The sequence below is a fragment of the Patiria miniata genome, unplaced genomic scaffold, assembly GCF_015706575.1.
Source record: "Patiria miniata isolate m_02_andy unplaced genomic scaffold, ASM1570657v1 HiC_scaffold_2, whole genome shotgun sequence".
Classification (NCBI taxonomy): domain Eukaryota; kingdom Metazoa; phylum Echinodermata; class Asteroidea; order Valvatida; family Asterinidae; genus Patiria; species Patiria miniata.
Window position 1 is genome coordinate 466,995 of NW_024037058.1, and position 25,571 is coordinate 492,565.

Consider the following 25,571-nt stretch of genomic DNA (forward strand, 5'->3'; position numbering starts at 1 on the left):
ACGTCCGGATCCGAGGCCCGTACGTATGTACGTCGTCGACCCTCGTCGAGCTAGCAATGCAATTTTCGTGCACAAAATCTAGAGTTTGATTTCTTTGTTCAGTGATCGATCAACATGGCTGCGGCCAACCTCTCGTCGATGTTTCAGTACTGGAAAAACTTCGATTTGCCGGTTTTGCAGGTAAGTTTCCAGTTCTAAAATGACCGCATAGTACCCTCAGGTCCCCACAGAAAACTTTTATCTCAATTGTTGGTGTTTTTGCCGAGTTCTGGGCCCTTTTCTGTTGAGATAAGATTGACAAGTATCAGAAATTGATCGAACTGCTATTTTCTGGTTCAATATGGAGTGCACACAGCGCTGTGCGGAGCATTGTGTACATGTACATGTACAGTACGTATTTTGTGTAGTGTTGGCACAGCGTGCATAGTGAATGGCCCCTGTCATTGTAAACAACTGTGTCCCAAGGCTTGGCCTTAGGTCGGGCCATTGGTCTGCACTGATATGATTGCGTGACTCAAGATTGAGTGAGTGTAATTTTAAACGGGCGCGGTCTGAAACTTAATGTCCAGCTTGCTGACAATGAGTGATAACAGCTGCTTTTCTGAATGTTTTCTCCTTATGTCTGTCTGTGTATGCATGGAAGTAGAATTACAACCCTCAATACCTCAACCGCAGTACAGTCAACATGTACATGTACATCTAGGCCTACATGTACAGCCTAGCCATGGTCAAGTTTGGATTCATGCTGTAGCCTAGTGTGTAGTGTAGGCCTATTAAAATTTAATGTTTGTAATATGTTTGGGAAAGAATGTTGCGACCTGACGCTGCTTTTTCTTTCGTTGCAAAAATAATGATAAGACATGAATCTCGGACTGAGAAACATTTCCAATTTTGTTAGGAAATACTTAAAGTTTTTCTTGACTAGGCCTATAGACTTTTTACACAATCCCGGAAGTGGCGTCAGGTTGCAACATTTTTTCAAACTGTGTTCTTATTTAGAAGCATGCAACTCGTACAACAAAACAAACAGAAACTAGTATTTCGCATCAGTGTGGTTCTCGTAAGAAACTACTTAAGAAACCAACACAAACAGAATATTTTGTTAATGACCATTGACAATTTTAATTTGTTGACTTATTTGTTTACAACTCGGTCCACAACTGAAGCAGAACACAAACAATCATAATTTCAAAAATATTGATTGTTATATATTACTTTCATTATGTAGTAAGTTTGACAGATTAAAACCTAACTTGGCAAATGAAAAGTGGTGGTTTTTTTAACTGAGGCATGCCTCGCCTTAGGCTTATATTATTCAAAATCCCAGACTGCCTGAATATTAAAATAGTTATTGATTTATTTAATGTTGAAATTGTTTACCTAAAAAAGGATCATGTCTGTAAACAAAGCAAAGACATGCCAAGTATCTCCATAGAGAAGTCATCCAAAAAGTACCTTGGAATTGTTTTAAAAGGTCATAGTGTATCTCGGTTATCCTGTATCCAATTTCAAAAAAAAAACTAAATGTAACACCTAAATGTACATTGATTGTATGAGCTCAGATTTCCTACTCTTTTTGTCAATTGACTCAAAAATTACTATCAAGAGTTTTTCAGACAAACTTTCTCCAAATTTCCCCCGAAAAAAATCACATGGTTTTTAGATGTCTATGGAATGCAATTTATTCCACTTTTTAACCAGGTACCGGTACATGTACGTAAAGTTGAATACAACTGGAAAAACAATCTAGATTTCAAATTTAGGGAAGACAAGTTTTCAGGAAATGTAGCATGTAGCCCTGCATGGCTTACAATATGGAGAAAGTTGATAGTTAATTTTTTTATTAAACAATTTTGTTGTATATTTTACATGACAAAATATAGAAGCATTAGGCCTACCTTTCAAAACCTGATTTGTTTCTGGGGGGGGGGGGGGGTGCCATCGCGGTCACATGAAAATAAAGTGCCATTTAATTAATTTATGTGCTTTGTACAATGTAGGGCCTATCTGTGTGTATAAATAGTCAAACTATATTCACATCCATATTGTATCACATCCATATTTTGTCCCACAAGTGCATTGTAAGGTATCATTTTAAACCTTTTTTTTTTAATCTATCTTTTGAGATATGTACGTTTTTCTAATGAAAATCTAACGGACAGATTGTTTTTTCAATCCTGTGTTTCCCTGAGGCAGGAAAATAACTGGCACCAAATTGTATGAATTGCCACATCTGTACAACACACCCCCTAGGCCCTTTCTGCTAGGAACCATCCTATATCCTCCAAAATCTTCCAAACCGCCAAAATTTTGTACTTACAGTTACACATACAATGTTCAAATGAAGGATACCCACTGCCTCAATCCTTCAAATCCTCCAACAGCCCTGCCTCTCAAAATGCATTCATACTCAATCCTCCAAAATCCTCCTTCTCTCCAAACACCGTACACTGTACATCCTCAATCCTCCAAAATCAATCGATACTGAATGTTTGTTTATATTGGTTTATTTTCATTCAACTCGTGGCCCTCAGGCCAAATTGCAAGATTGTTACAGTAAAAACATTATAAAATACACAACAATATAGTCCAAATGAAAAAGAAAAAAATGCAAAAGTAATGGTCCAGCCAAAAGAGCAAAATCCTCCAAAATTGTATGTTGCTCAATCAGCCAAAATCCTCCAAAACTGCCCGAAGGACTTTGGAGGATTGAGGAGGGTTAGTGTTATGATTATGGGTTAATTATTTATTCGTTGATACGTGTACATGTACGGTATGTTAGTCATTAAAAAAAAACCAAATATTCCTTATCACTTTTTCCCTGTGTATTGGTAATTTCAATGACAAAATTGACTTCTGACAGTCTTTTGTCTGAAGAAAATAATCTGTTGAAATAATCAAAAATAGTAAATCTGTAAGCAAATTAACCAAGTGGTGATTTGTTGCATTAGTCTTACAGTACTTTGGTGGCTTTTTTTAATTCACAGGCAGAAAGTTGTGAAGTTTTATTGGGTCAGAAGTGATCATGTGAAGTCCTTATGTTTATTTCAATACCAACAACAGTTGGACATTTTATGTATCGGCACAATGTAGGCCTACCCACCACCAAGGATACCGGTACACACCTTTACTTTAGGCAACATTGACCCATACATGTAGCACAAGTACATGTATTTAATTGCACATGTATTTATTGTATGTGAAAATATAATAAATCCTGTCATTCTCAAAACCTTTATTTAATAACCTGACAATTATAAAGGCTACAGCTTATTTTTCTTCATTGTAATAATAATGTTGTAAAACAAGTTGCTTGGTCGTAATTTATAAGAATCCACGGGTTTTAACCTCCTGATCTTTCTCTGAAATTTAGATGATGTAGTACATGTACACATATGCACCTCTGTCATGTCTGTGAACACAACTTCCAATCCAGCTTACATGAATCTCCAAATAAGACAGAGACCATATTGAAATCCAAATTCAATATATTGCAGTGCGTTTTCTATTCATTACCAGACATTGTACGTCCCTCATCCCCTCCCGTTTCCCTTGATCAGTCTGTTTGCACATCAACTCTGGAGGAAATTCTGTTATTAAGTCCAGGGGATGATTGATTAGCCTGCCTTGCTTTTTTAATATGAGCAAGAGGGAAATAAATTAGAAGGTAACCCCAGGATTTTAATAACCAGACCAAAATCAGATTAGCCTTGTATTTTTTCTTGACTGTGATCAGTTCTGGCATAGTCATTGTTTGGCGTCTCGCTATGGAACGGTATAATTGTTATGCCAGAATGGTTGCTGAGGATAAAATGTAGATCAGCACACACTCCTTTCAGAAATCAACGTGTGTACCGTATGTACAATGTACGGTATATGGCCTATTTTAGAAAATAACTTCAACACAATTGTTGTCATTTATGTATGTTCTTTCCTGCAGTTAGATTCTTTTTTCCTGTTTTCCCTTTAAAAGGTTTCCCTTTTCAAGCACTTTTCATGTTATGGTTTAAAAGACATGCGTTCGTGTGCATAAGAGTACAGGTAAAAATAAACACAGGCCTGGAACAAATTTGACAAAAATCTGTTCTTCAAATTACAATTTCACTATGTTCAATTCAGCCATTCATTAGCATCTGAATAACATAAAGGGAATACAGAAGCCTTATTATTTTGCTGCCTGCCACTGGCAAATCCAAATTTGTTCAATTTCCTGCGTAACGAGTCAGTGTGATGGGCCCCCACAAATGCAGCTCATCTAAACTTCATTTGCATGGTTGCCTGGTTCCTAGTTTCATCAATAACGTTCATTTCCTCTAGATGGCTTACCTCGTTATAAACCCGTCTGTATAAATAGGAAGCCTGTATCATGTGGTATTGATTCCTGGGCCATCATCACTTTCTTCATATTGATTTCGGCTCTTTTTATCCATATCTCCTGCTCCAAACCTCACAGAATAAAAGTTCATTAAAACTTCTTACCGTTGAGTCTGTTAGGTGCTGAGCATCTTGTTCTTGAATTCCAAAACACAGTAGTCATGCAGTTCTAGACCAAAGAAATACATGTACATCCAGTAGACTTGTATAAATCATAAACGGCTGGAAGAAAAACATACTTGTAAAAAGTTATAAACTTGTATTGTAGATAGTGATGAGCAGATACAAGAAGCAGAACCACTGACCAGTAAAACAAGTGGTCAGGTCAAAAGTGGGCCCTGATTAATATTTGGACCTCTTTTATAAATGCAATGTTTGCTCAGTTATCCAGGACAGAGGACAGAGGATATCCTGGCCTTTTTTCCTTGTACATGTAGTTGCCTCTTTCTAAAATATTCAGTATATTTCTTATAATTTATGTGTGAAAATACATGTAGGTATCTTTTTTTCTTCTTTTCTTTTTGAGACACCCTGTAGAAAGATTTAATCAAACATCAGCAGAGTCATTTGTAAGACAAGAAATAATGTAAAATTACATGATATGGAATATCCATTCATAAAAATATTGAAACTTCAATTCTTGTCATCTCCTACCTATTGATGCAGTTCCAAATTTATTCTCACTCCAGTTGGTTTATATATTTAGTACATTTTTAAAAAATTATTTTCATTTTTACTAAACTGTAGGGGAGGGTAGAGAGGCTATTTTGCAAATGAAACTTGGGGCTTATTAATGACTAAGACTTTTTGTTTGCTTTTATTTAATTTCAAATGAAATATAAATACATAAAGAAATTGGGGGCCTGGTCCAAAACCATCCGTTTGAATGTACCGGTACTACTCCCTCAAAATAAACATGCTATTTATATTGCAAACCTAATTTTGAACAACTTACATGTACATGTATGTTATGTTTGCATGTATTTTGGCCTACAGTTTATAAGTTATTTATTACATGTATTTTACATGTAGTCTGTTTCCTCAATCAGCTTTTTATTCAAGGATCTTTTGAGACTCTTATGAGGCTCTTATATTTCTTAATTCAAGTGTATTTTAACACATGGCCAGCACTTTAGTGCTGTAACCTTAGCCAGGGAGTTGATCCATGAATGATTGAATGCAGGCACGAATGCTGGCTCACTACAGAAGCAACAAAGACCAGTTTGTACTGCACTTCCCCACAGATTATTGGAAAAGACATTTTTTTGCCTGAGAGTTGTCACCTCCAGTATTCTGTTCAGTTTGGTCTCCACGTCAGTGCACATTTCTGCGCCAAGGATTGTCCTCAAGGGAGCTAATTAATGCCAGGACCAAGCAAGAATGAATGATTGCGCTCACCCTTCAATGTGATCATTAAAACTCACTATATCGGTAATTGTCAGAGCTGTAAATGCAAGGCAATAAAGAATGGATGGATAGGAAAACCTTCTTACATGTACATGTACATCTTGGCTGTTCTTTCACATTGTGATTGATGGGGATTGCGATTGTGTTTTTTTTTTTTTGTCAGTTAATCAGAAATTATTTTTATTTGAACAAACCCTGTACTGGACACTGTGTGCAAGTCATTACAGACATTATATAATACATACATTGTACCAATTTGTTATGTCAGTGCATTGTCAAGGCTGTATTATTTTTTAACTCTGTGCCAACAGTACAATGTACATGTACGTTGTGTATTGATGAACAGAACAGTTGTGTGGTACATGTAATTGTGGTAGTTTACATACATGTACATGTATAATGTACATGTAGATGTATTCATTAGGCCCCCCCAAAAAAATACTTAGCTTCCGATTACATGACATTTGAAAATTGGTAGGTAGGGAATTTTTTTTTGGGGGGGGGCCCAATTATTTTTGTGTTGATCATATGTACAATGTAGTCTGCGTGTAGTCAGTAGTTAAAAGAGAGTAAACTTATTCCCTTCCCCCCCCCCCAAAAAAAAAATAGGATAGGGGCTGTCAAAAAAGAGTAGGTACTGGTAGGGTAACCGGAAGCAGAAGTATTATTTTTGTGGCCTTATTAATCAGTTGTGTTTGATTATTTCAGTAGTCAGGACTGACTTAATAAAAAATGTTGTAGTGTTCTCAGGAACTGACACACATGTACCGGTACACATGTATGTTTACTGCATTTGTTGATGAGTTGTGGGCACAGAACGGCCCTTGTGATGACAATTCTGAAACTCGTTTGATGCATTCAATTATATTTTAAAGAAAAACAGCTACATTAACTTGAACATACCGGTACATACATTTATCAAATTTATCAGAGCTGATATTTGAAATTTACAAATACATATAAATGTACATAAGCAAAGGGGAAAAGAATTGGACTGACTTCAGGTGCTTTGTTGATGTGTCAGATTTTGAATGGAGAAAGAAGACAAAAGATATAAAGAAGGGATGGGAGTTCCTGTAATACAGTGTATGTAAAATGTTGAATTGATTCTTTTACTTTCAATTGTTCTATGCATGTACATGTACATGTACATACATTGTATACGTACATGTAGTAATAATAATGACAGTGGGTATTTATAAGGTGCACGTATCCACCAGGACTGGTGCTCAATGCGCTACTTCACTATGAAGTACAAAGGAAACACCATTAAACACTGATATCATCAGTACGTGTATCCCACATACACTAATTAATCTTCTTGCATTGCTCATCTTATGATAGGTTATTACATACAGTACATATAAATAGGTCATTACTAATTAACGGCAGGGGTGGTGTTCATTGACTAATTTGTACACGTATACATGTACATACATTGTACAGGTTCATACGTGTAATAACAGGCTATTACTAGTAGCCAAGTGTATGTGTTTTTTTATATACCATTAATGATGATGTTGGTGAACACAGTAAAGGACATAATGATACGTGTATACATGTACTGTGACTGTGAGTATTGTGGTAGTGGATCAATTATCTGATAAATCACCCCTCTCTAGCAGCCAAGGCCAAGATTTTTATGAGTCAGATTGGGAAACGCACTGATGAATTGCTAGTCTTATAGATAAAGTAAAAAGAGAAAGCATGGGAAACTACAATGCAAATTCAGCCACAAACTAAACTTTTCCAATACCAATAAGCTATTCACCAGTAGATTTTGGACTGGAAAATAAACTTGCATTTGTTTCTGTTTGAAACCCAAACTGATATGCTGGTGGTTATTTAACGGTAGTTCACTGCAGCAATTGGAGGTCTGGTAAAAACAGCTTCAACCCAACAGGCCACATCTTATTATTGCAATTTCTTTCACTAGAGATATAAAAAATCATATCATTATGAAAATAACCATTGAAAGTTCACTGCATTTATTAGTAAAAAAAAAAAAAAGGAAACGCCTGAGTGGTCGGAATTGCTATTCCAAAGTCAGGCTTCATTAGGTCGTAAAAACCGTCTGCAAGAGAGGCGGTGGGAGAAAACTGAAATGGAAAGAGGGAGAGTGGCTTTTCTCCCAGCATGTTGACAAAAAAATAAAAGAGAAAGATTAATAAAGTCCAAGGAACTTGCATTGAACGGGCTTGGTGCATTTGTCATATTGATTGGAGCGGTGCCATCACATCAATTACGTCCATCCATTAACCTTTCAATATCGCCCCGGTCTCGTGCGCTATTGATTTGTCAGGATGCCGTTTCTTTTTCTACTAGCCGCGGCCGACCGTTCAATGATTGAATGGCACACGCACTACCCCAAGTCCCCCCCCCCCCCCCTGGGCATTGCAGGGGCCTCAGAATCATAATAATCAGTGAGTTTCCTGTTTTTTATTATCCATACTCCATACATAGGGCTGTTTGTGACCCATTTTTTTTCGATAATGGCCATTTTCTATGCTTTTACCAGGAACGTTCCATCCATTATAGTTCAGAATATTGCCAGTATTAAGTGGCTAAATGATAGTAATACATGCAACGGTGACATCAGTCAAAGCCTTTGAATATAAATTTATGGCTATCCATGTCTGTCAAGGTCAGTGTGGCATATTAATTTCTTGTGAAACCTTTTATCCAAGGTGCTTTTAAGGGGCAGATGCGTTATTGTAAGGAGTGAGGTTTTACTAAACAGGTTGATAGCTTTGTAAAATTTGAATGCCAAAACTTTTAACAAAACCAGTCAAAGAAGCACATCTAAGTGAAACTTTGGCTTTATTTTTCTATTCTAGTGATCTTAAATTTATTGACAATTTATGCATTTCATATTCAATGCAGAGTAAAAGAAGACTATCGTGATGGATGTAGTCCACAACATGAACCAGCTTAGGCACCACTACACAGGACTTGATCAATCCCAGTTAATATGGAACAGAGAATATCAATATATGGCAGGCTCTGGATTTTAGTGCATTCTGGAAACTGTTTGATGAGAATGAATAGTGGTTGCTTGAACTTTTTCACTGTATCTAATCAGCAGGTCAAAGGTTTCATCTGTCCTTTTTGGGGTACATGCAGCACTTCATGTATTGACAGTGTTTACACATTGCACATGTATGTGCATGTTTATGGTGAAAATCGAGGACACACACGTGCAACATCATCGGTGAATGGAGGACAGGAACCAAATCGAAGACGACCTCGATTAGAAAACGTGTACAAGACCAATGAGAGCTGTTGCAAAAAAGTTAAGAGTATAAACAAAGGAAAAGGGAAGAGAAACAATAGAAAATGCTCGATTACACCATAAACAAACCTGGATGTGGATGTAGATGTGTTGAAAAAGGCATCCACGTTTGTCTAGATAGTTATAAAATCAAAATTCAAACACTGATTGGAGTTTTGCAGACTGATTATCTAAGGGAAAAGCAAGCATACATGTATGTGCAGTGATTTTTCCCAATGAACATTTTTGTCTTGTTTACCAACGCAAGCCGTATTGGGACGTGAACCATTATTAATTAACATCCCTATAAAGCACAATTTGTATCTTTTTCAAATGAGTTTACATGTATGGGTAGGTTGACATTTTTTTTCTTTGGCTACAGTTACCATACATGTACTTCTCTCTCTCTTGTTTATCTCGATGGATTTCAAACAATGCAAAACTACATTCTGAGGTGGGGTGACACAAGGGCCCCCATTATAAATACAAGTGCTACTGTATTGGGCTGCATAGTGTACAATGTACATGTATGTGTACTGGTAGGCACATTTTTCACTGATAAAGCACCTTGTGGCTTGACATATTGACATACATTACCACTTTCCAAAATCTGGAGAAGGCAATAATCTTGCATCTTACAAAAGGTATATAATTTGTAGTTAAAGATTTACTGTAATTGTACATCTACCGTATGTTATTATGCCTGAACACAAAGAATTTTCAATGTTACATATATCACGTGTACGTAACTTTGAAAATACAAGTAGATACTTGAGTTCCAGTGTGTACAATGTAAGTAGATTATTTCCAGTTTAAGAAACAAGATTTAGACATGTTTAATTACCACAGAAGACAAACTGAATGTGTTTTATCCTCATATCTTTCAATGGCATTATCCATTCAGAGCTATTTAGTAACATGGATGAGTGTTTTTAATACTGAATCAAGGATTCAGTTCAGTTTCCCTCTTAACCATAAACCAATAACTGGGGAACATCAGGCTCCTCATAAAACAACACCGATCAATATCTCATCAGTTTTTGCTTTCCCCTCACCATCTCCTGATGCTATCCCATGAGACTGTCCCAATGTGTCGAAGCAGGTGCAGATTCAGCTAGGGAAATTTTATAGGTGACGTGTTCCGATAATTGAGAGAGCCAGTCCGGGGCCTGGGCTGTACGTGTGCATGGGCGCTTAGTGGGATTTTTCAGCTGCCGTTGGCTGCCGCAGGGGCCCCCTGGCCTACCCCCTGCTTCATTGGCAAAAGATGCTTTCAATTTCTGTGAGGTTATTGAATCTATTGATTAATGGGATCGATGGTACCTGACAGGCAGAAGAAAATAGAGGGACGTTTGCTTTGGCTGGCAAGCCGGCTTGGCTGGTGTGTTATTGATTGGTAACCCTGTCCCTTACTAAGATTGGGAAATTGAACCAGGAGCTACATGTAGAGCATGTTGATGGTTAGATTGAACTTGGTCGTGTGCTGAGTGATACAGCTCTCTTTGTTTATCAATTTGCTAACTTTTGTACTGTTAGATTCAAGTGGCAGGTGATTTAGAAGCAGAAGAAGATTGAAATGGTTTGTACATCACCATTGATGTTGGTATTAAGGTGAATTGCCAAAGCTCTTTTTGAAAAGACTTTCTTTTCTCATATTGGGCTGTATTTGATGTATTTATTATTCAGTTTTAATTGAAGTACACATGTAGATTTAAGAGTCCTTTCTTAACAAAATAATGTCAGTTTTTCTCTGTACTCCAGTACACACATTTGAAGGTTGATGTTTGCTTTAACATGTTCGTTCAGAAACCAAGGAGGGAATAATCAGGGGGATATATGTACATTGTACATGTTTTGGGGCTGTAGGTTATGACTGTTTTTAAGGTTTTGTTTTTGAATTGTCATTTTTCAATAAATACAATAGGTATTCACTTTGAATGAAAAATTAAGTAAAAACTAGTTCCTGTCCCCTTTTAGAATCATTCATGTGAGGAATGCTGACCAGTCTACTCGCACAGCAGAATTATGAGAGGGTTTCAGATGTATACTGTACCCAAATTATATATCAGGAAAACAATTCTTTTGGGAGACAATACATGGATTTGTCGAAGAGCACCAACAGAACATCTTTACAAGCATAATGATGTTGTGAGCATGGCCAGAAACAATGTTAACACAGAAAAACATGAATAGTTTTCATTTGATGAGATTTTCATATTTGAGATTGATATACAGTGACAAGTCTTGATGACCCATCAGATTTGATGGTGGACCAAACTTTCCTGCAGTCGTTTCTCTGATGACTGGACATCCATCAACCCAGTCTGCAGAAAAGAAAAGTTCATTGGCATCATCCACAATGTACAGTGCATCTAACCCCTTCGGTGTATTACACCATGTCCTTTTTGAAGGAAGAAGTACATGGACATTTACATGTAGTCGGTCTGTAGTTGAAATCAAATAGAATGCTTGTACATGTAGGTTCTGTTGCACTTGTATCTGTGACCTTTTTGCTTTCATTGTGTCTGTAGCAAAATAAAGCAAATTCACATAACTTGGGTAAGATTTAAACTCATCACACCTTCTTACCCATTGATATGTAAGGCAGACTGGGTACATGTACATGTACATGTATGTTTGCTGCATCAAGAAAAAGGAGAGCAGTACAGTTGTCTGCTGGAGCCTGTGATGTACAATGTAGTCCACAGCGTTTTGTATGCTCCAGGTGTGCAAAAGCCTCTTAACCTATGGACTACATGTACATGTATATCACAACAGACAACAATTGTTTTGTTATACCACGCTATTATCTTTTACATGTGTAACACTCTTGATATGTAAGGCTCCGCAAACTTCTTTAAAAAAAATTTTGCTCAAGAAATCCAACAATGTAAGTGCCCAGAACATAGAGCAAGGAATATCCAGAGTAATGTATGTTGTGATGACAAGGAAACCTAAGACTCCTGGACCCAATGCCACCTGATCCCTCACTAAATCCATCTTGGATAGATCTCCCAACCATGGAATTAACAAACTCAGTGGAGTCAATCAATCATGCAAGCCCACAAGGCAGACCGAGGCTAATGTTTCACACATCACACCATTTGAAACTTCCCCAACCCCAACACCCCCCCCCCCACAAAAAAATTCCCCGCCCCCAGGGAAAAAACTCTTTCATGAAGTTGAATGGTCTTTCTTGAATGACAGCCCAAGTATACGGAAAATACAATTGGCACATCTTGATATATTATTTTTTTGAATGCATTGCAAGGCTTTGCATAGTAAAGAGTCGTATATTGTAGTATTTGTGCACATGTGGGGAGAGGTTTTTGCTCAGAGTACAATGAATAGAACTTGAAAGGGCCCATGAAATAAATTTGTTCCCGGTGTAATCTGTAAATTTTGTGTACCCTTGTGTTCCATTAAATTTTATTTTCAGATTTTTATGCTAATGAGATTTTCCATATTCATGATGTCATTTTAAGAAGAAACATAAGGGTTAAAGCTGTTTTAAAGGGAACATTTGCAAACATAAAAAAACAAAACTACCAAATTATTATGAAATACCTCAATAAACTGTAAATTTAGGACAGTCTTAAACATCCTATAAAATCCTGGCACCCGGTGTGCTCTCATTTTCAAGGAAAGTGGTCATTTTGTATCAATTTCCAACGCTGGTCGGCCAGCCAGCATTGGCAAAAACTGACGTTTTTCCAAATATTAATTATTGTACATGTATATGCACATACGTATACATTGTCATCATACCGGTACTTGTACAAAAAGTATGTTGATCTACGCAAATGCACATGTTCATGTATGTTCTTTCCTACTGGGTATGTTCTATGCTAGGGAGAAGCTAAACAGGCCCGCATGGTCCCGCCCGTTTGCGGAAGGGGGAGGGCAGATGGAAGGAAAGGAGGCAGGATGTTTCTCCTTGCTACATGTACATGTACGTTCTGGTACATGCCCGATACATCAAAGCCAGTTTAGCTTCAGTCACTACATGTACATGCACATGTACATGTACATGTACATGTGCACCATACAATATTGACTCACTGACATGCCCGAGTCTGAGGCATGTTCCCATTCCTTACATTCTATACCTGTACTACTGTTGACGATGCATACATGTACATATTGTACATGTTGAAAATCTGAAGCCCATCCACAAGTCCAACCAACTGTCCATTTCTGTAATAAAGCCTCCATTTATACACTGTTACATATATGGTGAATGGTGTGAAAGGTACTAGTACCTGGGGTCCCAGTCTCTAACCTTCCATGTTAATGGTTCAAGGACCTCACAAACAATTTATAATTGCCTAGTCACCTTGCATTTTTCTTATGAGCTCTCAATTACTCCATTACCAGTGAATTGGAAATGTAATGTCATATATACATGTATGCGAGCACATGAACCGGTATGTTGTTTGTGTATATGCTTTACCATCAAAACTTCACAGAAACATAGGAAAACAAAATCTGAAAAGCAACAGGATAAAAATGCAATTGACTTTGATAAAATAACCCTTTTCACAAGAAACCCCATTGCCACTTTTAAAATTACGTGTCGGGGGAGGGGTCACCATATGTATTTGTCAATTTCTTCATCCTGCCTTCCTTGTACCTGATTTGCCTGAGCAGTGAGTGTTATTTCCCTCAGTAATGCATAGCTAGCTCTTGATTGTTTATGCAGCTGCCCCCAAGAGCTCTGTAGTAAGCACATCTTGCTCAGCCACTGTCACAAACTGCTATTGACTGCTACATATTAACGGTGTCTTCTTTCTGATCAATTTTTCAATCAATAAAAAGCTTCAAACACACAAAAATTGATGTTGAATGTTGTTGGGCATTTAATGAGGGGATGTGGTACATGTACCGGTACGTACAATCTTTTTGTTCCAGAAGTGGTTTGAGAAAGTTACCAATTCAATGGGTATACCGGTATGTACATGTATATGTATGTGTCATTCCGCCAGATTGGGAAGCAGTGCATGTTACATGTACATCCATATATGAGCAAAAATGTATTAATTCAGACGTAATTACATCCAAATATTTTTTTTTGGCCATTTTTTACACGCACGTACATGTACATGTGTAAAATATTACCCAAACTATGTTGCATATTTATAACTGGACGCGTAATGCACCAAGAAAAGCTTTTGTTTTGGTAAAGTCAGGGCTCAAATATAGCAGAAGCAATACCTCAAGTGTGGATGTAACGGTGTCAAAATCACTCAATAGAAGTGTGACATTTGGGTTTGACACCCGTGTCAATGTTACGTCCACAACCAAGCTATCATTTCTGCTCCATTTGTTACCTGACTACCAAAACAAAAGCTTTTCGTATTGTGTTGCATGTACATGTATAGTGAATTTGGGTAATGTTTCACAGAAATTTAGAAAAAGGTACAAATGTCATATGGACATAACATTGACACGGTGTCAATGTTACGTCGGAAATGACAATTTTTGCTCATATTTTTGGCAAAATACATTGAAATGATTTGAAACTTTCTGCAGTAGTGAAACACCCAACCAACAACAAATATTTTGTAGAGTAACTGCTAGCAAGGCATTCATGTTTTTCATATTAATATGGTCATATGTCACACATTGTTCCCCAACCTGGTGGAATGACCCATATACAATGAACATGTACGTGTGTATTTGCAGACCTATTCATTTTATTTGTTAAAATGTTAGTCTTCAATACATGATTAGGGACATACTGTACAAGATAATTGAGTGATCAGCAATCAGAACGAAAGATACACAGGAATGGGTACACGAATGTATAGATAGTACTAGTGTACCAAACTTAAATTCGTACGTATACATGCAGTTCTTACATGCTCTTGTTTAACTTTTATCCAAAGTATTTTAAACACATTTTCCTTTTCATACTTTGTTTGCTTCTTGACGGTATACAAAGAAAGTCTAAAATTTGATTTGAGATACCGGTACTGTACTGTTGTGTCTTAGGGCTCCACAAGCGCAGCATGACAAGTGTACCTGTAGTGTAAGATGCTGGGGTAAATGCCCACAACTCCAAATGCACTAGTGGTATACTACTACAGGATAGGATACCACAATGCACTGCATTACTGTAAAACATTTCTGTATTATAGTATTTTTTGCTCCTATTTGAAGGTAATGTAGCACTGTTCTATTATCAAATTAAACATCAAGGACACAACTTTTTTCTCAGAGGATTTATTTATCAGCCGAGAAGTTGACCTCTCTCAATAGCAGTGATACTAGCAAGCAGGCCTAATCAGATCAGTGAGTGAATCCTAGCTGAATTATCCGGGGTTCAGTTGGTTGTGATTGGAATTAACAAGTCTGTTATCTGCCTAAGCAGCAGGTAATTTGACTTCTTGTGCCTCAGTAAATGTTGCAGATGGAATTGGATACACATATTAGATGGAGGTCTAATTGGCAAATGAAATTGAGACTTGGTCACTAGAGTCTTTGCATGGATAGCGTTGCAGAACACTTTACCATCAACACTTTACCGGCAACATACAATGTACAATTTGTACATACCGGTATATTTCTGCAAAATTCAGCAAAAAGTTGGCAGCATCTGTATTTCAGGATTTGGAAAGATGGAAAACTCAAAATGAAATTAGCAATTTTTGTGTGTACAATACATGGATATTATTCTCTGTGGAGTGTACAGTATGGGCATTGTTGAGTAGGGTGGATTTTGTAATGTGTACATATAATTGTTTATTTGTGCTGAAAGAAAATGTAAGTACCGATTGAAAAAAACTTAACGGTTAAACTTTTTTATTTCAGAAGGTTTTATTTCGTTTTTCTTTTTTCTTTCAACAGAGGGAGCTAGACACAACTGCTACTGAGTTAGCAAGCAGACAGGATGAGAGTGATACATCAAGAAAACGACTGGTGGAACAGAGTAGGGAGTTCAAGAAAAACACTCCAGATGTAAGTCATTGATATTCAGTCCTACTCCTACATGTAGGTATTATCTATCAGTTTATCAAATTTTGTTTTGCTTCCTCAAAAATGCAATGTACATGTACTTACCTGAAAAAAAGCTTTAAATGGGAAGAAAATAAAGAAATGTTGGATTATAGAGGTTGGAAGAAACCCCAAAATGATATTCATGGCAAAGCAGGAAGGAACTGAAAACTCAATCCATGTATGTTGGCTTGGGTGGGATTCCAATGCGGAACACAAGGCAAGGTGTGAAATATAGCAAATGAAGTTGAATTTCCAGTAATAAATTGAATTTGATGGAAACTTGAAGTCTTAAATAAAAAGAACCATGTTTGTACTCTAAGTGATTGTAATAATAATTTTGAACCCTCTTCAGAACCTGTAACTTTATGATGTTTGGAAGCGGCTGTGTGCAGAAACATGTATGTGTATAAGTAAAGTACATACTTCTGTATTATTGTAAATGCAAATGGAATTTGTTGACATCCATGTAGGATATCCGCAAGTCAGTGGCACCCCTCCTGAAGCTGTTCCAATCAGAGATTGATGCCCTATCCAAGCGTAGCAAGGCAGCAGAGGCCTCCTTTCTTTCTGTCTACAAGAAACTTATTGACTTGCCAGGTGAGTCCTATCCAAACTATCACCATATCAACAATTCATTATAATGTGATATATGCTCAAGTATCTCAATTATGGGATCTGTGCCTAAACTCACCAGACTGATGTGTGCAGCCTAACAACAAGACTCAAAATTATCAAACTCTTTCTGGAATATTTGTAACTTGGAATGGCGGAATACAGGAACTGTATGCATACATGTATGTACTGGCAACATTACAGAATCTAAAGTGGCATACCAAGGACTTGCCTTTTTTTCACTGAAGTCTGAAGAGACAGGTTTTGTACTTTCAGTTTCAATGCTAAAGGGCATCATTTTGTGTAGCAAAAGAAGCCAGGGCTGTGCCTGTCCTTGATTCCAAGTGTCTCGGTATTGGTCACTGTGATTTGTCTTAATTTGTACATAAGAAAGTTTTGGTTTAGATGCAAATGCAATTTTGATATTCTCAAGACTTTTTTGTGCATCCATACTTTTTTAATATACTCAACAAGAATAGGTTTGCGGACTGTAGGAAAGTTTGAATCGTGTGTGTAATATTTTCTGGAGTCTAGAGAATATCTGATTTGAAAAATTGAAAACGTACATGTATTTTTACCAGCTTACACATATAGTCCGCAAATCGGTCTATTAATTTAATAAAAACTCTTGTTTTACTATACTCTCGAGGACAATGCTTTGTGTTTCCCTTTGTTACTGTAATATAACACTCTCCCATCTAGAGACTAAGCACACAAACTTACTACAGAGGACCATTTCCAACAAAAGACCCAACTCCCGAGGACTGAAAGGATCTGTTGTTCTCCCTTTGTGTGTCGGTCCTCTGGGGGGGGGGGGGGATTGTAGAACATGTACATGCTATGTATTGTGTGTTTATGGTAACCCAACCTACATGTACCTGGATTTTTTAAAGGCCAAAATGCCAACCTCCAAACTTTGTATTGCCGCATTTGGCCAAGAATTTTAAGTATATACCGTATATCCTACCTATGCAAGGTTTTGTGTGTTATTTGTTCATTAAACAATAAAACAGGTTAATTAAACAGAATAGGCTACTGTTAAAGGAGTCCCAAAGTAAGTATAAAAGACCCACAGACAACACAGAAAGAGTTAACAAAATTACAAAAATTCCCACCTAGCTACCTACCCTGGATAATTTTCAGGGTGTTACCGTAAACACAATATTTTTTCTCAGTCTCAGCTTTGATAAATGTACAATTTACATACTGTACATACCGGTACAATGTGAATGTACATGTATGTTGTACATGTAGCTGCTGTTCATGTATAGATTTTATAGAGTAAACATGGTAAATAATCAATAGCCGTGAGCAGTGTCCATGTTTGCTTTGTCATACTGTATTGGTTTGGGAATATAGGCTGTATGGATTGATTATCACAAATAATCAATTGGGGTGATTAGCATATTGATCAAGCAAATCTTCTTGATTGTTGTTTTTTGCTACCAAATGAAGGGAACACAATGAGGTTTAGCGAATTTGATTACGTTGTCGTTAGATTTTATGTTGATTTTTGTTTTGCATCACATCCGTACTACCCATACCGGTACTTACCATGCAGTTGGCGTAAATACAATTGTTTTCAACTGACAAACAGGTTTACATCTGCACTTAACAACACTGAACAATTACAAAAAGAAATCCATAAATGTAAATGCATGAAAATACTGTAATTGATATAATCTTAATTACATGTATTTTAATTTAAAAATTCAATTAACTGAAAACACCGCAGCTGTCATAATAGCCTTTTTAAAACCACCATCTGTTGAAATTTGCAGAGAATGATCCGTTCAAAGAGACGATAATTCACGTATTGATTTTGTTCTCAACTTCAGTGTGTAGTCAATAAGACAGAATTTCCAAACAACACTTTGAAAGGAAACACATTGAATCTATTGGGAAATATAATCAATGTCAGTTGCATGAAGGTGTGTCTCAATGCAGCTGCCTGTCCTTAAAGCTAAGCCTTTGTTGACTTTATATTGTAAGTTTGTGAAATACCGGTAAAGTGTTGTGGCTTTTATGTATACATGTAGCACCTCAACTTTTTTGTAACCACAAAGCGAGGCAATTAAAATTTGCCTTGCAATGGCCTCCAAGTAGAAATTGAATACTGCCTAATGCTAAATGTTCCAAAATACTCCAACTCACTTTTGAGGCATTGAAGCAGTGCGGATGACATGTGGGCCTACGTGTACATGTACATATATATGCATGGCTGAACATGAACAATGCAAGGTACATGTAGACACAAGCATTTTCCAAAATTGACTGCACTTCAAAGAAAAACAGCCTCAATCCTCAAAAATCCTCCAATGACGGCTTGGGAGATTTGGCAAGATGGAGAAGGGTTAGGATCAATGAGTGTAACTATTAAACTGCATGTACATGTACGGTAGTAGTACTGGTATGTATGTGTACTCGTTTCAGAATTCGAACTAAGGGCCGAGGTGAACGTTTCTGGGGGGGGGGGGCTACTCTGGTAATCAATTACCATGATTACATGTATTTCTCATATCTGAAGGGCTCAAGTCAAGATGTTCCTGTGATTTGTGATTCTATTGTGTATGAGCCATTATCCTTGTGAGGGTGTTTCTAATTAAAGAAATTACTAACAGGGGAAAATATATGCTGTACTGGACTATATGCTGTATAACCGGTATACGATTCCCATTTACTTACATCCCATACATGTACCGGTACATGTCGACTGGATATCCCTTTGACGCATACAAATTGTGTTTCCAATAAGAAGGGTCAAAGGTCGGATTGCATCGAGACATGTAAGACTCTGAGGTCTAGTTCAAGATCTATGGCATTCATTATTTAGTGATTTGAGGATAGACATCTGAGTATTCAATCACTGTGTACACATGGTACATGTGGACTGCAGAGATCATCAATTATGTTGAATTAAAGGGTGCAATGTGTGCATACATACACGTGTCTGGTAGGCAACAGTCAATCTCTAGGTTGATCTTCAAGAGAGTTTATGCTGGTTTTGTTCATGATTCAAGCAGTTTTTAACCCTAACTTCCTACTTTTTACTAAGTACTGGACCAAGTCTGCCAAAATCCATCAATCACACTGCTTGCAATGCATGCTTTGCTTCAGGTCTCCAGGCCCAAGTCCATCATACTCCATCAATATTTAGTCACACCAGGCCTGCAGGACTGTCACCCGAAATCCACAAAATGGGGGGATGGATTTTGATGGAGTTGGGGGGGTTAGGGTTAAAGATAATTAATTGATGCATTTCTGGGTATATACCGGTACATGAATCAGACATCCATCTGAATAACCCAATTGTGTCCACAGTTGGCTAGTGTTGGATAAAGCATGTAAGTATGCAAGTTGTACTTACACCATTGTCTCCTTCCAGATCATTTATCAATCCTGGAGCACAGTTCGGTGACAAAGCATTGGCTGAGAAGGCTCATGATCTGCTCCCTACCCCTCCTGATACATGATCTTCTGTTCATCCACTCTGCATGCTCTGTGATATCATTCTTCCCATTAGGACGCTGTGTCAAATTGAAGCATTCTTCTTATTATTTGTTATTAGATCCTGTCTCAGTCCTGGAGCACAGTTTGAGCTTACAGAAACGGGCTCAAAAGGCTCAGGACCTTGAGGTTGAGAACCAGAAGCTGAGAGAGACACTGGAGGAATATAATCTAGAGTTTGCTGAGGTTAAAAATCAAGGTAAGCAATGCCATCAGTCTTTGGAAAAAAATTATACAAAATGTATGTATGTTTCATGGAATTGGTTTGGATAGGCTAGCTTGATAATATCATTTGTAAAGTGAATCAAATTGTTCAGGTTGACTGTTAGTTTGCAAACCTATAGAGTGGCATGTACACACTAGTGATGGGATTAAAATCTGGATTTTTTTAATTCGGTTTGAATTTCACTATTCAGTTTGGGTTTTGGAAACCGGATATTCAAAACCAAGCTTAAAAAAAATTATGGCCTTCAATTTTTTATGACACAAGCTGAAGACAACAACTGGAACATCCCCCAATTTGCTCCATTGTCTCTGATTGTAACTGCATTCACTCACTAGCTGCCTTCTTGGTTCATGAATAGCCTGCCCATTCATCTGATCAGAGAGTTCCCATCCATTTTTTCAACATTACAGCTCTGGAGTGTTTTTGAAAAGGCCCAGTGGTCATTCCATCCTGCACACTATACCAAACTTCTGAAGCTTGACTTGGCCTGAAACTTGTTTGAACTTGTTTGATACTGATGTATTTCAGAGGTGACAATCAAGAACTTGAAAGAGAAGCTTCGTGAGTATGAGGAGCGCATGGAATCAGCCGCTCAGAGTCGAGCTAGAGAGAAAGAGAAGGAATTACAGAGGGAATTCCAAGACAAGGAAAGGTACAAATTAGTGAATGGGGGGAGGGGGGCTGTGGCTATGCCATTTTAAGGCCAAGGAAAGAAATACACCAGTTCCTCATCCCCGCCCGCATCCTTTTTCCCACCCGAATTTTGTTATTGGTGCTATAACGCATCAGCAACGTGGTGTGGCTGTTTTTTTTTTTGTGGTTTAGTATGCTTGGACATTTGCTGCTGAACTTGAATCGCTAAAAACTTCTGAACCAAACCTGAACCAAACCTGAAGGTTAATGGGCAGCACTAATGTACGGAACATGTACATGTATGGTTATGCTAATCCTGTAATGAATCTAATGATACATTGAATAGCTAGTGCATGATGGCCTACATGTAACCAGTGAGTAAGGAATTACTCCATCTGGCAAGGTAGTGCCAAGGATAGCATCCAACATGAAAACTCTGGAAACTGTGGCTGTCATAGAAACATTCCTGCATAGTCTGCAGTCTTAGTTTCATTTCCCTTCTTGCAGATTATTTGAAGCTTGTTCTAAAATTACTCTAACCCAATATTTGTTGATTTGACATTAATTTATACAGACAATTGAAAGAAACGCAATTGACAGTGGCAACCAAACTTGGAGAGGCAGAACTGAAAATACAGACACTTCAAAATGGTGAGTGAGATGTACTTGATTGCCACCACAAATGTACAATTTGTGTACGAGCATTTCTCTAAGAGTATAAATTCTGAACAGTTTTAAACTAATGTCATTTGAAATTTGTATTGCCTTTCAGCTTTGGATGCTAGCCAGTCTGAACTGTTTGATCTAAGGGCAAAATTTGAGGAGCAAGCTGCAGCAAAGTAAGTAGGAAATTGGATAATAAAAATATTTTTTAAAAAGCAACCTACAACATGTACATATCCAAAACATGCACCACCTCATAAAATATGATTCCTGGTAAATCCTACAGACCCCAGCAGCAAGGGGTAAAGTGATACCACATTTGTCATGATAAGACATGAAGCATAATTCTGAGGTCACGATACATCATGATACTTATCAGGAGGTTATGTACATGTATGCATTGAATGAATGGCCTTTTGTTGACTGCTGGGATTCACAAGGAGTGAATGGGATTATCTGCTGGGCAATTTTGATGTAGGAAGCATGATCATTCATATAGCTTTTGTTACAGGAAAACGTCTTTACAAGAGTGTCTAAGAATGTATAAGTTGTGACGGTTTGAAGTACATGTAATTGACCTATATAATGCTTGGCATTGTGGAATATTGAATCCGACCCTTTGTATTCTATCAGATCTGATGAAGTTGACATGCTGATGACAGACTTGGAGCGGACCAACCAGAGACAGTCTGCCAGTGAGAAGGAACTGGAAACATTACGAGCACAGCTAGCATCAGCTACACAGGCACTACAGCAAGCTGAACAGATGCAGAAAGCTCCTAGTGTGGTGAGGATTAAAGGGAATATACAACATTTGCAAACATCGAAAAATAAAACTACCAAGTTTTTACGAAATACCATACTAGGATGTTGGTAAATGACAGTCTAAAGCATCCTGTAAAATCATGGCATCTGGTGTGAAGTCATTTTCAAGAAAATGGTATTTTTGTATACATTTCCAACGGTGGTCGGCCGACCACCGTTCGAAAAACCTAACTATTTTTCAACTACTGCTCCAACTTTACACTTTTTTCAGTCCAAATTTTGTTTGCTATTGGTTACATGTTCATGAACGGGTGCAGGCCAGCTAGACTGGTTCCCTTACCTTACAATTTTCTGGCATCTATAAATTGATCCATTTTATCTTTAGTGGAGTCAAGGAACCAGACTACTTGAACATTTTTGTTTTTCTTGGTTTTTCCAGCATTTTCGAACACAAAACTTCAAACATGTCAGTGTAACAATATTTGATCTATTATACTAACCCCTCAAATAGTTCATTTCTGAAAATTACAGCAAAAGCCAATGATGTACATTCCCTTTAAGGCATTCTCTCATAGTCACACATGCTCAGTAAGATAACTGCAAATGACCAAATGCTTTGTAAGATTACCACAAATGACCACAAGACTAACTGCATTGGTCTTAATGTGTAGAAATGACACACGAGAAGTCATGTTTGCATGGAAGAGTAACTTGAATGTAATTTACACCAATCAGGATGGCATATAGTCATGCTTTGAGTTGTACAAGCCTCAATCGTTGATTAACCCTAACCTTCCCAACTCCATCAAAATACATCCCCCCATTTGGGGGGATTTTGGTAAGCAAGCCATGAGTACCAAGTCCATCAAAATCCACTTACATGTACATAGCAGTGGTGGATTGGTGGTACATTTTGGCGGATTTGCTTCTGAAGCATAATGTGAAGCAGAGTCAGTGATGAATTTTCTCAGACTTAGTACTGTTCTTATTGAAACTCAATAGGGAATTAGGGTTAAAGGACTCAAGCCAGTTCTAAAATTCACTGCTGCCGTTATTTCTTGTTACATTTAGGAGCAGGCCATTGATATTTTGACAAGGTCAAGTCTGGAGGTGGAGCTATCTGCAAAAGAAAAGGAGGTATGTCCAACCTTGGATAGTGCTATGAGAACAGAGCATGGGTGGATAGCTCTGAAGATATCAATGAATGTATTACAAGGCCTTACTGTCATGTCATGATGACCACAAAAACTGTCTCTTGATGACTGCCAAGATGTGTCTATAAGGGATATAACACTATTGGTGGGACTTGAACAGTTCCCCAAACTAAAGAAGTCTTTATAATACACTTCATCAAAAGGAAGCCAAATGGTTTTGAACCTTGACAACCAATCCTTTCGGTAATAGATGATTGTGTACCGGTATGTTATGACAAAGCTCATCCCTTAATCACATTCATACTGACAAGTTTATTATGATGTCTTTACTGTAACCTTCAAATATATGTGCTGAAGTTGGCATTCATACATGACACATTTGCACACGTTTAATTTAGGTAAATGAAAGTGCAGAAAGGAATTATGGAGATAACACTAATCAATTCTTGATCACGCTGAAACCTTAATTTTTGGGCAAACATTTTCCAGGTATTATTTTGAAGATTTGTGTTGACAATGATTGTTACAGATTTCACAACTTGTTGAGGATGTTCAGAGATTACAAGCCACTAACACTAAGCTGAGAGATGGATCAACCAGCCAGATTCACAAGTTAGAAGAACAAGTCAGCCAAAAGAATGCTACAATACAGAAATTGGTGAGTGTGATGACCAAGTATACACAAGCCACAAAAGAAGGCTTCAGTGTTCTCCACAATGAGTTCTAGGCAGGTGGGCCACCCTGCTGAAATATTACCCCGCCCTGTATACGTTTTGCCGCCCTGCTAAATTTTTTACCACCTTTATATTTCTTCATGGATTCCTGATCATGAACAATATATGTAAACATGAAACTTGACATGGTGTTTTGTCTACTGAGCCAACCATCGTGTTTTGGATGGGCAAAATATGATTTGGGACGGACACTTTGCAAAATCAATGATTAACAGGAAAAGGCAGAACTTGTATTTCAAGTGTTCTAATTTCACATTTTGTTGTTTATTTACTATAAAATTTCCTGGATTCCTTGCGTTAACGGTCGGCCAAATTGTTCTGTAAATTTCATTGTTAGCATGGAACAGCAAGGGAACCAGAGTGTGCATTGATATGAACACGCTGGTACCCACTTCGCTGTTGCGTGAACAAATAAGTCAAGTAGCTTTCATTTACTGGTTTATTCCCCAATGATTTTGTTGCCATTGGACGTGGTTTGGTGAGTGTTTGTGAAACAAAAACACAGGGTGCCACTGTAAAATACAATTGAAGCAGCAACAGAAATAGAACGCGATGGGGGAAAATAATGTGTGTTTTGATTATCTGTTTCTGTCAATTTAGATGAACAGCAATATCAGTAAAGTACATGTAACCGAGGTGATCAGTAATATCGTTGCAGAGCTGACAAACCGGCAAATCGACCATTTTTTGCGAATTTCAGATTTTGTTATTTTTGTGGTTTGTAAAGGTTGCTCTTTCAAGTATTTATGCCAAAATTCTTAATTCTTGCCTGGATTCTGAGATTCAGAGCCCCTTCTACGGCGAATCAATCATAATAACAAATACAGAATTTGACATAGTGACGAATATGAAAATTTGCTGGTAACCGTCTAATGTAAGGTGTGCTTTCAAAGTACCAACAAATGATGTGCTACTGTGGTTGTCAAAATGTCATGTGAAAGGTGACTTTTTAAGACTCAATTCATTTTTTGCTTATCTATTATGATCAAAATAATATTGCACGCTACATGTACAATGCTGTAATATGTTTTTATTTGATCGTATTTGATTGTATTCGTCAGTTTGTCAAACTACAAAATCTTCCATAGCTGATTGTTCTTCACACTGTTTGTATGCTATTCGTCAGTTTGTCGATCAAAACTCAGTTTCGCGCGCGCACTGTATACAGCGCGTGCTTGAAATGTTGTAATCCGACAAACTGACGAAAATCATGCAAACAGTGTGAA

At 37.5% G+C, this 25,571-nt stretch overlaps 1 protein-coding gene across 1 annotated transcript in view; it reads left to right on the forward strand.

The window, feature by feature from the left end:
- LOC119726950 (homeobox protein cut-like 1) overlaps positions 1–25,571 on the forward strand; it is a 35,247-nt gene continuing 9,676 nt past the window's right edge. The window contains exons 1-10 of the mRNA XM_038198793.1: positions 1–180; positions 15,902–16,012; positions 16,522–16,648; positions 20,232–20,369; positions 20,925–21,048; positions 21,604–21,680; positions 21,802–21,868; positions 22,326–22,479; positions 23,529–23,594; positions 24,141–24,269. Coding sequence (XP_038054721.1) covers positions 115–180; positions 15,902–16,012; positions 16,522–16,648; positions 20,232–20,369; positions 20,925–21,048; positions 21,604–21,680; positions 21,802–21,868; positions 22,326–22,479; positions 23,529–23,594; positions 24,141–24,269 — 1,059 coding nt within the window. The 5' untranslated portion in view covers positions 1–114. The remainder of the gene's footprint in view (positions 181–15,901; positions 16,013–16,521; positions 16,649–20,231; positions 20,370–20,924; positions 21,049–21,603; positions 21,681–21,801; positions 21,869–22,325; positions 22,480–23,528; positions 23,595–24,140; positions 24,270–25,571) is intronic.